Source organism: Hydra vulgaris, chromosome 12 (genome assembly GCF_038396675.1).
Source record: "Hydra vulgaris chromosome 12, alternate assembly HydraT2T_AEP".
NCBI lineage: Eukaryota > Metazoa > Cnidaria > Hydrozoa > Anthoathecata > Hydridae > Hydra > Hydra vulgaris.
In genome coordinates this window covers 17306358-17320601 of record NC_088931.1, presented here as the reverse complement: position 1 = coordinate 17320601, position 14244 = coordinate 17306358, and the positions used below count along the sequence as shown (strand labels likewise).

Genomic DNA, 14244 nt, shown 5'->3' with positions numbered 1-14244 from the left:
TCATTTAATATTTTAAATTGTTTAATAGTTTAATAGGTTAACTTTTGCTTTGCTCGGTAATTTTGTGTTAACTGTTTTTAATAATAAATGAACAAAAGTAATAACTTCAATCCTAATAACAATATTCGTGCAAATTCAATTTTTGATCCTTAAATTGCTTTTTTATTTTACTTTAGGAAAACAAAAAAATGGAAAAGAAAACTTTTTTAGAAAGTTTGTTTCTCTTCTTTTTGAATTGAATAATATTAAAAATAATGTTTACAATAACTTAACAAAAGTTTTATTAAGTTTAAGTTAGTTTTAAACTTCAATGTTCTTAATTTTTTAAAAATCCTTAGTAAATGTAACTTATTTAATGTACACAACTTTTTTTTAATTATAAATATATATATTTAATCATTAAGTTTACCGCAATTAACACTTTTATTTTAAAAAAAAAAAAAATTACTAAAATAAAGTTATCTAATGTTTAAAATACTTTAAACAGTTTTCAATAAATATTTACAATAAGTCTAGTATTTGCAACTTAGAGGTTTATTATAATACTAAATAAAATAGTTTTTCTTAGCGTCCACTGCTAAATAATGTATTTAAAGAAATGCCTATTACATCGAGATACTATTTTAAACCAGCTACTTATCTTTGGGTAATAAAGAAATAAAGAAGATATAATAAAGAAATAAAGTAGGTTAACACAAACAAATTGATATTTAAAAATCATAGTCGCAGCATCAGTTTTAATTGAAAGAGTAATATTTTTTTATTGAAATAACAATGCATAGATTTTATTGCTTGTTTGCTGCAGATGCGTAAAGGAGATTTATTCTTGTCTCAATAAATTTGTATTCGAATTTTTATATTGCTTATATAATAAAAATATAAAATCATTTAGTAACTTAAAATTTTCAGAATATTTTAAATATTTAAAATATTATTAAAATTAAAATTATGAAAAGATTGTTATTTAATGTTTTAATACTTTAAACAACTTTTAATAAATGTTAACAAATTATTTAAGGTAGTTGAACAAATAGGGTAATTAGTAATTAGGGTAATTAGGTTTTTTTTTTGCAATTTTTGAGCTTATTAAAATCTTAAATAAAATAATTTTCATTAGCATAAATAAAATAGCACATACTTATATATATATATATATATATATATATATATATATATATATATATATATATATATATATATATATATATATATATATATATATATATATATATATATACAGTACTGTGAATAAGTTTTAGACCACTTGAATAATTAGACGTATTTACAATATTTTCGTATGTAATTTTTTTAAAGCGTACTTAAGTTTAATAAAATATAAGAAAAGTTGAAAGAATATATTACTTTGAATAAATAAACAAAATTGATGAGGAAACATGAGGGATTTGTTTGTTTATTTATTAAAACGATGTGTCATAACAACTTCATCCAAAACAGGATATTCGAAGAATGCTGTTACAGAAATCAGAGAAACTGTCTCCCTGGAAGATAGAAAGAAAAGTGGTAGACCTCCTAAGCTATCAAAAGATGACAATAAATATTTAAAAACCCTATCTTTAAGAAATACAAAAAAAGCATCAACTGAGCTGGCAAAAGACCTTAACACAGCAACTGGGGAAAGTGTCAGCTCTTCTTTTATTCAACTCTTCTTTTATTATGACACCTACTTAAACCAGGATTAAGAGGGTGTGTTGCAATTCGAAAACCATTATTACGGTGTGGCAATAAAGAAAAATGACTTAAATATGCAAAACAACACAAAGATTGGGCCCAGGAAATGTTTAATCGGGTTCTGTACACCGATGAGTCCAAATTCAAAATTTTTGGAACGAAAGGATGCCAATATGTTTGAAGAAGAATTAAAGAAGCCTATCAGCTCAAGTGTTTAAACCTTACTATTAATCACAGAGGAGGCTCTTTACAAGTTTGGGGCTGTTTATCTTCATAGTAGATGATTTGATCAAAATAGGGGGGCAAGTCACCGGGGAACATTATGTGGATATCCTAAGGCACCATGCTGTATCATCCTGAATGAGACTAATAGGTGAAAATTTTATTCTGCAGCAGGACAATGACCCATAACATTGTTTCCGAGTGGCAAAAAGTTATTTTAATGAAATGGCAGAGGAAGGAGTAATGGAATTGATGACCTGGTCTCCCCAGAGTCCAGTTTTGAATATAGGAGGACATAGTAAATACTATGAAGTTTGACATAAAAAAGTTTGTAATTGTTCCATATTTTGGGTGTCAAAAGCCATGTGACATTGAAATAAAAACACTTTTGAAACTTGATTAAACAATATGGAATAATGTTATTTATATAACTTAATCACACATTTAAAGTAGCAAGCAGGAAAAAAAGATTTATGTAAATAAAGCATGTTGACAAAAAAAATCAAGTAAATATTAAAGAACATATTTTATCTTTGGTACAACTTGGATATTTGTATAGAATGATTAAGAAATTATTAGAAAAAAAAATCAATCAAAGTTTCAATAACCACTATTTAATTTACAGTAAATTTTTCGGATAAAAAACTTATTAAAAAAAGACAATCCAACAACTATTTCTGAATTATCTAGAAAGTTTAAGATATCAAGAAAGTCAATTAAATTTTATAGTGATAAAATATTTAATTTAAAAAAAGGTTTCAAAAGGATGTGTGCACGCGATCTTGTGCGATCAAGAGAAAGTTTACAAGATTAAAAAAACTTTATGGATTTATTAAGAAAAACTAGACAAAAATCATTACAACTGATGAAAAACTATTCCACTTTACTGATTGTGATCAAAAATCCAAACATATTTACATAAATAAATATCAAAAAGCACTGAGAGAACCCTATTATAAAAAAAGAAATTTTACATAACCCGTCATGGTATATGGAGGAATTTGTGCACAAAAAAAAAAAAAAAAAAAATATATATATATATATATATATATATATATATATATATATATATATATATATATATATATATATATAGATATTAAATTACTTATATGAATAAGTAGTCAAATTTTAATATCTTTTTTGTCAACTTTTAGCAAGTGAATATTGATGTAGACACATGAAAGATTATTTTAAATATACCTTTAATACTAAAAATAATTTCTTTAAGTCATTTTTATGCCTCCAAAAGTTACAGTTTTTCTCATTGTTGCATGATAAAAAAAGTATCATTGTAAAATGTTATTTTAACCAGGAATTTATTTGCATAATAGGAATTAAATTAGCATGAAAATGGAGCTAACATGTTCAAATTGTTGTTGGTCAAATTTTATACTTTATAAAAAAGTATATTTTAAGAAAATAACAAAAAAACTTTTGCAATTTTCATGTAACATAAGTTAACAAAAACATGATAAAGTTTTGTTTTTTCTAAAACTTAGTTGAAAAAGTTTTAATTAATATATACGAAAGAATATTAAATGTTATGCTTTTACATTTAAACTTTTGAATAACAATGCTTAGTTAAAGCACCTTTTTATTTTAAATTTGTTTAACGTAAGTTAAAACTACATGCATTTACTAAAGTTCTGGCGCTTTTTCATTAATAAAATGAATTACATCATTAAGTGATTCTTATTTCGTTGCATTGGTATGACAAAGTTCTGACTGAAACTTTTTATATATGGAAAATTTGAAGAAAATTTTTGTTCCTTATAATGTTAACTAGAATTATTTATATTAATTCTTTTTTATTTGTTTATGTATTCTTATCTTAGTTAACATAAATAAATATAAATAAAGTAAAAATTATATAAATATTTGTATTTAGAAATTTAAAAAAAAAAAAAATTTATTTGCTAATATAAAAAAATCAGTTAGAATTAAGACTTTTTGCTATTCTCCTAATATAAAAAAAAATCAGTTAGAATTAAGACTTTTTGCTTTAGTAAAACAAATCGCTTGTAAATGTAATTAAGGGAGGTTATCCATAAACCATGTCACCCTAAATTTGTCAACTCTTAACCCCTTCCCTCCTGAAACAAACAATCATATATAACTGAACCCCTCTCCCTCCTAAACTGTGATAGCAGTTTTTTCTTCAAAAATATTTTAAAAGATTTAAATGTAAATATTTTGCAGCATTTTAAAAATTCAACCTGATGAAAATAAGGCAATACACATAAATGTAAGGAGTGTTAGTAAAAACTTCAACAAACCAAAGATTTTCTTATTTAAATGACTCAAATAATTATTAATATAGTTGTAATACTAAAATAATTTTTTAAAGTTAATTTTTTGAAGTCTTGGTTAAAAACTGTTTTTGATTTGATAACTTTCATAAATGTTATGAAAAATCACTCAGGAGTGCCATTCAGTTTTTTAAAATATCCTTTGTTAATTAAAAAAAAACAAGTTTATTTTCCTTAGCCAGTCACCTCTGATAAAATTTTATATGTTTTTTAAATTGGCATAGAATTCTTAACATCTTTCTAATACAAACCGCTTTACTGATTTGCAGAAATCTGACCTAAAAGTTGAAGCAATTTTTTTACCTTGTTTTCTGTGTAACATAAGTTAAGTGGCATTTTTAGTAATAAGTTCGCCCTCTTTTGGGCAGACTTAAAACTTTTTAGCTTATTTTGTTCTTTAGACTAACAGCTTTCATACAAAATAGCTAAAAGTTTAATTTACAGTTTAAATAGGCAAATATTTTATAAAGTTGTTCCAAAAAATTTGTTAAAGAATAAACATTTCTTCAAGCAATAATTTTTTTTTTTATGATTTATGATTTCTGCAAATCAACATAGCATTGATTTATCTTATTTCTTTGTTGTATCTGGATCAATATGAGTCCAAGCTTCTTGGAGCACGTTCTTTAACTCATTTTTTTAGCTCTTTTTTTCTTTTTAGACATCGTATGCCAGATTTTTAATCCAGAATAGCCCAAGGTGTTCACTTGGATTGAGACTTAGAGCTAGCCATTAGCAATTTAATATAACTATTTCATATTTTTTTTGCTTATTGATTTCTTTATTAAATTTCCTTTAAGAATAATCATATAGTTTTTTTTAATACAAAGTTATTTTTTTCTGAAATAATCTGTCAAAGTTTATTATTCATAGTAAAATACTTAGTTCGGATACTTATTTCTCTGAATGTGTGTATGGATGTATTAAAGTAGAAAAAGTGCATCTAATAGCTTACAATACTATGTAATACTATATAATAAATTACAATACTATGCGAAATGCTCTGTAAATTATTCAATTATAAACTATTAAATTATAAACTATTACGTAAATATATTAAATACATAAATTATGTAATTATTAAATATATAATTAAATGTATAATAAAAAAGCATAATAAAAATACAAATACATAATATTAAATACATAAATTACTTATATATTAAATACAAAATATATTAAATACATAAATCATTAAGTTTACTTATTACTGTGTTAAATAAAGTAACAAATTAATTATGTTTACAATAAACCCATTTTATTTAAATTATCAAAGAATATTATATGTAATTACATTTATATAAATATGTATTTTTTTAAAAATCTTTTCAAACTTTTTCTGGGATTAATCTTATAAAAACTTTTAATAGCAAAAACTTTTAGCACAAAAACAAATGTTATGTAACAACTCAAATTTAATAGTGTAATAAAAAGTACTGGTTTCTATAAGCATTAAAATAACTATTACATTAAAATTTTTTCATAAAATAAATTTAAAAGGGGTTTTAAAAGCTAGAGTATTTGTTTGAAATTTATAAAAACCATTAGACAAAAAAATAAAATAAATGCTAAACTGTAAATTTAAATGACTAGTTGCAACGCTTTAATATAAATGATAAAAACAGGGGGCTACTTAATTCAAAAATATGTAATGCTTTGGCGTCTTAAAAAATGAATTAACTCAAAAAAATGACGTACTTTATTAACATAGTCGTTTGTTCAACTTTAATTTTGTTTTGTATAAAAAATAAAAAGTTCAAAAAGTAAAGTTTATATACAATACTGAATTTATTAATAATTTTGGAACAATGATTAAAATAAAATGATTAGAAAATAAATACACATAAAATAAGGGTCGGACAAAATGACTAATAGGTGTCATTTTTTACTGGACAAGTGCCAGACAATGTCCGATGTCCGGCACTTATTTCGAGCCCTGCATATATATATACATATATATGTGTATATATATATATATATATATATATGCATATATATATATACATATATATGTGTATATATATATATATGCATATATATATATACATATATATGTGTATATATATATATATGCATATATATATATATATATATATATATATATATATATATATATATATATATATATATTATATATATATATATATATATATATATATATATATATATATCTTTTAAAACCATATTCTTGTTATACGATATTTATATTTGTTAAATTTGATTAAAACGGCTGCGTATAAACTTTTTGTTTTAAATATATTTCGATTTAATTATATATTTACACAATATGTCGCTGACCTTTGGCGGACAGCATTAACACCTCAAAATATATAAATACATCGAAATATAAATAAAACAAAAAGATAAGACGCCGCCGTTTTAATCAAATTTAACAAATATATATATATATATATATATATATATATATATATATATATATATATATATATATATATATATATATATATATATATATATATATATATATATATATATATATATATATATATATATATATATATATATATAGATAGATATATACAGTCAAGGAGGCTACTCATTATTATAGGTTATAACACTACGTAGCCTATTGCATAATTTGCTGAGTAAAAAAATCCAAAATCCCATAAGAGACTTAAGTGATTTTAAATCCAAGAATTTACTAAACACATCAGCAGACTATTATTCAAAAGAACCTATTTTTTCAAACTCATATTGTTATAAAAAATATAAGTTATATAGTAACTATGGGTTTATTTTGTTATGGTAAAAAAAAACAGAGATGTAAAAGACTTAAAGTTACTAAAAAATTATAGACAAGGTATACTTTATTACAAATAACTTTATACAAATGTATATAAAAAAAATGAATATATGAATGTATATATAGAAAAAACAACTAACCGTCTTCAGTTTTTATTCCAATAGCTGACATTATATGAGGAAGATCGAGTTTCAATTTCTTTAAACCATTTGTCTGAATAAAAAATTATAATATATATAACCCATATAACTTTTTAAAGTTATATTATGTCTCAATCAGTTACAAGTGGTAACAAGGTTACATTCTCTAATTTTTAACTAAATATTAAGTAAATAAACTTGATAACTGAGTATATATTTATTTATTATTGCCGTATAGCTAATTACCATATTTTATTTATACTCAATTCAAAAAGTTGAATGAGTTGATAAAGAATCTAAATAGGAGAGAGTTATAAAGGATTGATGTGCAAGGAAAGAAACTGGCAAAAAAAATTTTCATCAAGAAAAAGTTTTAGAGCATGAAGGGACAGATATAGTAAAAGGATGCAATACTGCTAAATCAAAAGTTAAGTGAGAATGAGTTTTGGTTGATGGAGCTATATATGATAACTTCTTTAATAACAAATAACCATGATAGTACTAATAAAAAAGAGATGCAACCTTATGGTAATGAGAGAGTGGCTCAGCTTAGAAGATAAAGCAGGTTCAATCTATATTTACAATGCAATTTTGACCCTTGTCTAAATAAGACAACAGTATTACATACAAGGATAACAATCCAAAAAGGTAGAGAACTCAGAGAGAGAGTTGTCATTCATCAAAATAAAAATGTACACAATATTGTGATAGTTATTTGCAGTAAATATTTTTTTTGTTTGTTTATTTTTTCAACTCTTCACTTCCAACAAGGCTGCAAGCAACCACTATTAGATATGGAAGTTACTGGAAGAGAAAAGATGAAGTTTATAGAGTTAGATAATGATTAACAAACAACTTAAAAGATAGTAAATTATATGAAACAGGAAAACAATATGAAGGCATCGAATTCCAAAGAACTGGTGTTCGAAGAAAAAAACTAGACAAATAAGAATTTTCGGAGCACTTAGGAACAGTCACAATAAAATGATGAGACTTAATTGAACGACAAGTAACACAAGAATGAACTTTAGTAGATGGCGCAAGAGATGCTAGCTCTTTTGAGCCCATTATAGTATTTATACAAAAGATATAGAGAAGTAATATTATGATGATGTGACAATGGTTGAAGGTAGGCTGCAAGACCAGGTCCAACTATATTTACAATGCATTTTTGCATCTTGTCTAAAAGAAAAAGGGCATTATTCAAAGATCCGCTACAAATATGGCAACAGTATTCCATACAAGGACAGATTTGAGATTTATAGAGATAAAGAATAGAATCTGGAGTAAGAAAGTGTTGAGCACAATTAAGAGATGCAACCTTAGCAGATGCTCATTTTGCAAAGGATTTGATAAATGTTTTCCAAGAAAGATTGGAAGTAAGAGTTAACCTAGAAGATGAAGACTAGATGACTTATCAAGTACATTACTATTCATAAATATAGAAAAATCAAGATTATTGCGATAACAATAAGCTGAAAAAAAATTGAGCTTTATCTGAGTTTACCAGCCACTGAGACCCCATGCTGTAGCAGAAGTGAAGTGTTTTTCAAGCTCAAATGCCGCCTTCAAGCAATAAGAGAGTTTTAGCATCTTATCGAGAATAATAAAATGAATGGTAGCACCATCACTGAACAATGCCACCATAGATGGCAGAATTTCTGGGAGATCATTTTATGTTAATCAAAAAAAGTATAGGGTCAAAAATAGAACCAGTGTGCTGTCCATTGAGGACAACTTTTATACTACGATTGGTAAGGATGGATTCAATAATCTCAATGGTGTTACCAGATACACCGTAAAAAGAAAGCTTATGGAGAAGACCAGCATGCCAAACATTATCAAAAGCTTTAGAAATGTAGAGAGTGATAACCTTAACTACTCTACATCTATCTAATGTACGATAAAACCTATCAGTTATTACCATTAACAAATTAGAAGTAGAAAGAAAATATCGAAATCCATATTGATGATCAGAAAGTAAGTTATTACATTTTAGATAAGAGATTATGTGTTTGTTAATTTAAGACTCAAAAACCTTGCTTATGATAGTAAGAAGATTAATGGGACCATATTTGGATGAGTCAAATCGCTCTCCAGAATTTTTGAAAATAAGGATGCTGTTTTCCAGCAGGCTGGAAAACAGGACTTTGATAAGCACTTGTTAAATAGTTTTGAAAGTATAAACGACAGATCCGAAGAACACTTCTGCAAGATTATAACAGGTAGGTTGTCCAAACCACAAACTTTAGAAGAGTCTAAGCAGGAAATCACTTTAGATACAGAAGCTGGAGTGATACAAATGTCAAGCAATGGATCAACCTGTTTTTCAGCTACATCAGGTAGAACGTAACTAGTAGAATCTAGATATTATAATTAATACTAATATTGATGATAAATTCTTAACAAACAATTCAGCTTTGTCTTTAGATGAGATGACAAAATCTGAACCATACAAGAGAGGTAGAGTAACAGATTTGCCCTTACTATAGATACTGTTGAAGATTCTCCAGAAGTCACAAGAGCCTAATTTTTGAGATGATATATGAGATTTTGTGACCTGAGAATAGCTGACTTTGACGTTAGATAAAACCTTTTACAATAGCTTTTAGCAATAGTAAACTGAATTCTGTTTTCTGGAGAATTGTTTTGCTGATAGATATGAGAGTAATGGTTACGATTGGAAATCGCAGCATCGCAATGAGAGGAAAACCATGGAGAAGAGTGAAGCTTGACTTGGAATTGTCGAGAGAGAATAAAAGAATCTATGCTAGCTTGTTGTAGTTGTAAGAGGTACAATGATAGATTCTGATTAGAGAGATCAAACCATGATCAGAATCACCTAAGAGTGAATATGGAGCACTGACTAGGAAATAAGACATAAGTCAAGTAGAGAAAGAAGATGATTCTGATTGTCTGAAAAGCGAGTTGGAAAGTTATTTATGCTAGAGATTAAGAATGGCAAAATTTGTGGGCCTTAACATCTGCAGAGTCACTGTTACTAGTAACAATAACAATGATATTGGCTAAACGATAAATAGAAAGCACTTGGTTAATTTGATCAGAAAATAACATCTAAAGGAATGCAGCCTTGAGATGAAGGAGAGCAATATAGAACAAAAGAAAGGCAATAGAGTGAAGTGGTGCTAAATGAAAGCACATAAAAGAATAGTCTGTGGATTCAAAAATAGTTTCCCTACAAATGGGTAAACTCTTACAATGTAAATGCCCAGGTCATGTGACTATTACACTAAGATCACAAGACAAGATAGCTGAATTCAAATTAGTCTCACAAAGAGCATGTTGGTCTGGTGAATTTTGCCAGAGATAAGCCAGGAATTCAAAAACCAGGAATATTAGTGACTGATAGATTTAGAGAACTTGGTGATGACGATGGTTTTTTGTGTTTTATAGTTGGAGTTAACTGAGTTGGAGTTAAAATTTACAAGCCACTGCATGACCCAAGCTATTACAGAAGTGAGATAAGAAATTGGCCTGTTCTAAGCAATTGAAAAGAGAAGAATTTTTGTCAAGGCAGGAGTATAAAGTTGAGTCATTAGCAAATAGAGCCACTTTAGATATAAGATTTTTGGGAAGACCGTTAAGGTAGATAAGAAAAAATATAAGACCAAGTATAGAACCTTGAGGTACATCAGAATATACTGGAAATAAATATGAGTGTTGGCCTTAAAATATTAATTAAATACTGTGGTTAGAAAGAAATGATTTAAATGAATTAAATCTGAAATCTCTTCACTATTTTTATCTTAAATTAAGTAGAAGAAAAAAATGAATTTTTTAAATCGTGCAGGCTAACTTAAAAAAGACCATCCAGCCAGTGCTTTTTCATGCGCTGCCATTAAATTTCAAAAGGAGAAGACTGCAATAGAACAGTGTGGGTAATGCCAATTATTTTTAACTTTGATGAAACAAAAAAGCAATAGTTAAAGTTTTTTATTGACTTAAAAACTTTTCCAGATAAAGCAAGCTTAAGAAGAAGACCAAACTTTATCGAAAGCTTATTATAAAGGTAAATATAACTAACTATGAAAGGATCATTCCATGCCAAATGGACCGAAATTTTAGGATTTCAACATGGACCGCCTCAGATTTTGATGAAACTTAGTGGGTTTCTTATTATTATTGAGAAAAGCAATTCCTGAAAATTTCAGCATAAAATCTTTTGTGGTTCATGAGATATGGTCATTTGAAATTTCTGATTTTTCCAAAAATAAAAACTTCAGTAGCAAAAACATGTTTTCTTCATACTTTGAAGCTTTATATTTTAAAAACAAAATTTCAGAAAACCTTCTTCTTCTTTCAGAAAACAGTTCAGAAAACCTTCTTCTTCTTCTTCTTCTTCTTCTTCAAAATTTCAGAAAACCTTCTTCTTCTTTCAGACAACAGCTCTTTTGTTTTATTACTTCATAAATGAAACAATGAAATGAGTTTGTATTGTGTTGTAAATGATCTGAAATGATACAAACACTTTTACATTTTATCATATTTTCTTCCGTATAGTAAATAACTAAAGGATGCAATGTTGCTTGACTGTTGTTCAAATGGAAACCTTGTACTGCATCTTAAATTAAAAACCTGTAATTTTCAGCAAAGTCAAGTAATGCTAAAATATGATTACTTGGTAATGGTATTTTTAGATGCTGCAAATATGCTGCTTGATTTTTGGCTATATAATGGTGGTCTCTTAATTGGTCTATTTGGTGACAAGCTTTTTCAATAAAATCATTCACTGGAAGGGTTACTGGAACTATATCATGTTTTTTGCTGGCTTTTTGCCACCGATTAAAGGTGATATCTTTCATGTTGTGTCTATCAAACAAAGCAGTAAGATACTCTGTTGGTATCTGGTAAAGTGTGTCGGTATCTGGGCAGTTATTGCAACTGTTCGTTTTCAATTTGTTAAGTCACATACAACTAATTTCAAGAGGTCTTTATAGTCTGAATTATCTGGTATTTATGATGTTAAAAGTTTTGCATTCTGGTGGTACTTACAAACATATATTTAATGGAGATCTGAAGCACCTCCAGTGGGAATATACCACTTTAATCTAAGTTTTTTAGCAAAATTTATTTGAAAGATTTAATGTTTATATTGTTTATTATATAATAATATTCTTTATTACATAATCAACTTGTGCATTGTGTTGACAAGTCAAATAACTCTTATAACTTGTTGCATAAGTTGTAATCTAAATTTGAACATGATAATCAAATAAATCAAATTAATAGGGAGGGTTGCAATAGTGAATGTATTAGAAAAATATTATAAAATTTATAGTCATTATAATAAATATTAGGTAAATTAGACTAAAAGTCTTTCTTTTCATTTTTACCTAATAGGCTACTTATAAGTTTTATATGAAAACATTAAAAACTAAATTTCAGTTTTTATATGTGTATGTTTAGTGGTGTGTTTGGGCATAAAGGTACTTCATACATCAGACATAAAACCAGACACACCATGTAATGAGAAGTGTAGAATTACAAACTTTTTCTAAGTTCTGGGCAAAAATGTGCATGTTAAAAAGTAAATGGACGGGGGAGGGGGAGGGGGCAGGAAAGAGCTAGGGTATTTAAAAACTGAGTTTAATTCAGGCTTAATTAAAGACTTATTTCTAGTACTGATTATGAGATACTCTTAAATTCATACAAACTTTGAATTGCAATATATAATACAAACTAAAGTACAACAATAACATTATTTTTATTGTTTTTAATGCATTTTGAGCAATTTTCATTGTTCTGATTTTGTAACTTCCGCATGAGTACCCACTTTTTATTTTCTAAAATCACTGTAATAACGTCTATTAAATTGAAAGAAAAATAAAATCTTATTAAAATCAGTGTTGATCATAGCTTACCGGTGGTTTAAAGTGGAGGCACATTTTCCTAAGTTTTAGCCGCAGCCATTTTTAGAAGTCTATAATTTTTCACTGAATTGTATCTTATCAGTAAATTTCTGAAAATTTGGAAGACTACCATATATAGAAGCTAAAAAAATATGTCTTTTCACTTCTTAAACTGCAGCTTTTGTATATTGACTCATCAAAAATCAACTTTTTATATTTGCAAACATTTTTTTAAGCTTATTAGGTAGCCATTATGGAAAAAATGTGACATTGGAGAACTCAATGTCGAGTTTTTGTTAAAGTAAGTCTAAGGTTGTATACAATAAAGAAAATTAGAAGGTTTTCTGAAATTTTGTTTTTAAAATATAAAGCTTCAAAGTATGAAGAAAACATGTTTTTGCTACTGAAGTTTTTATTTTTGGAAAAATCAGAAATTTCAAATGACCATATCTCATGAACCACAAAAGATTTTATGCTGAAATTTTCAGGAATTGCTTTTCTCAATAATAATAAGAAACCATGGTCCATGTTGAAATCCTAAAATTTTGATCCAGTTGGCATGGAATGACTCAAAAGTGATTTATTAATAAATTAACGAGCAATGTAAAACTCATAGTAAAATGCTTTTAATGTAATAATGACATAATTTTAGCATTACTTAAATTCTTACTTTTTTTAAGGCCTATAAAATCAGAAAAAAATTTTAAACTGAAAACAACTTAAAACATTTCATCCAATTTATTTTTATTTTAAATAAAGATAAAATTAAAATACTTTTATTAAATTAAAATATTTTTTATACAAAAAATTCATATACCTCGAGCCATTTTTTGGAACTGACCAAAGAAGTCACACTTTCAAAAAATGGATTTAGGACTTTTTCACTAGATTTCCTGTTTATATATTTATTCATACTTGATTTTATAAACAAATTATTATATATTAAATAAATAATTGTATATATATATATATATATATATATATATATATATATATATATATATATATATATATATATATATATATATATATATATATATATACATATATATATATATATATATATATATATATATATATATATATATATATACATATATACATATACACATATATATATATATATATTCATGTATATATATATATATATATATATATATATATACATACATAAATAAATATTTGTATATATATATATATATATATATATATATATATATATATATATATATATATATATATATATA

At 25.9% G+C, this 14244-nt stretch overlaps 1 protein-coding gene across 1 annotated transcript in view; it reads right to left on the bottom strand.

Annotated features, from left to right (window-relative positions):
* LOC101240901 (von Willebrand factor A domain-containing protein 3B) overlaps positions 1 to 13908 on the bottom strand; it is a 102711-nt gene extending 88803 nt beyond the window's left edge. Inside the window, exons 1-2 of the mRNA XM_065812392.1 lie at positions 13815 to 13908; positions 7128 to 7200 (exon numbers count right to left, since the gene is read on the bottom strand). Of these exons, the coding sequence (XP_065668464.1) occupies positions 7128 to 7158 (31 nt within the window). The 5' untranslated portion in view covers positions 7159 to 7200; positions 13815 to 13908. The remainder of the gene's footprint in view (positions 1 to 7127; positions 7201 to 13814) is intronic.
* Positions 13909 to 14244: the final 336 nt, after the last annotated feature.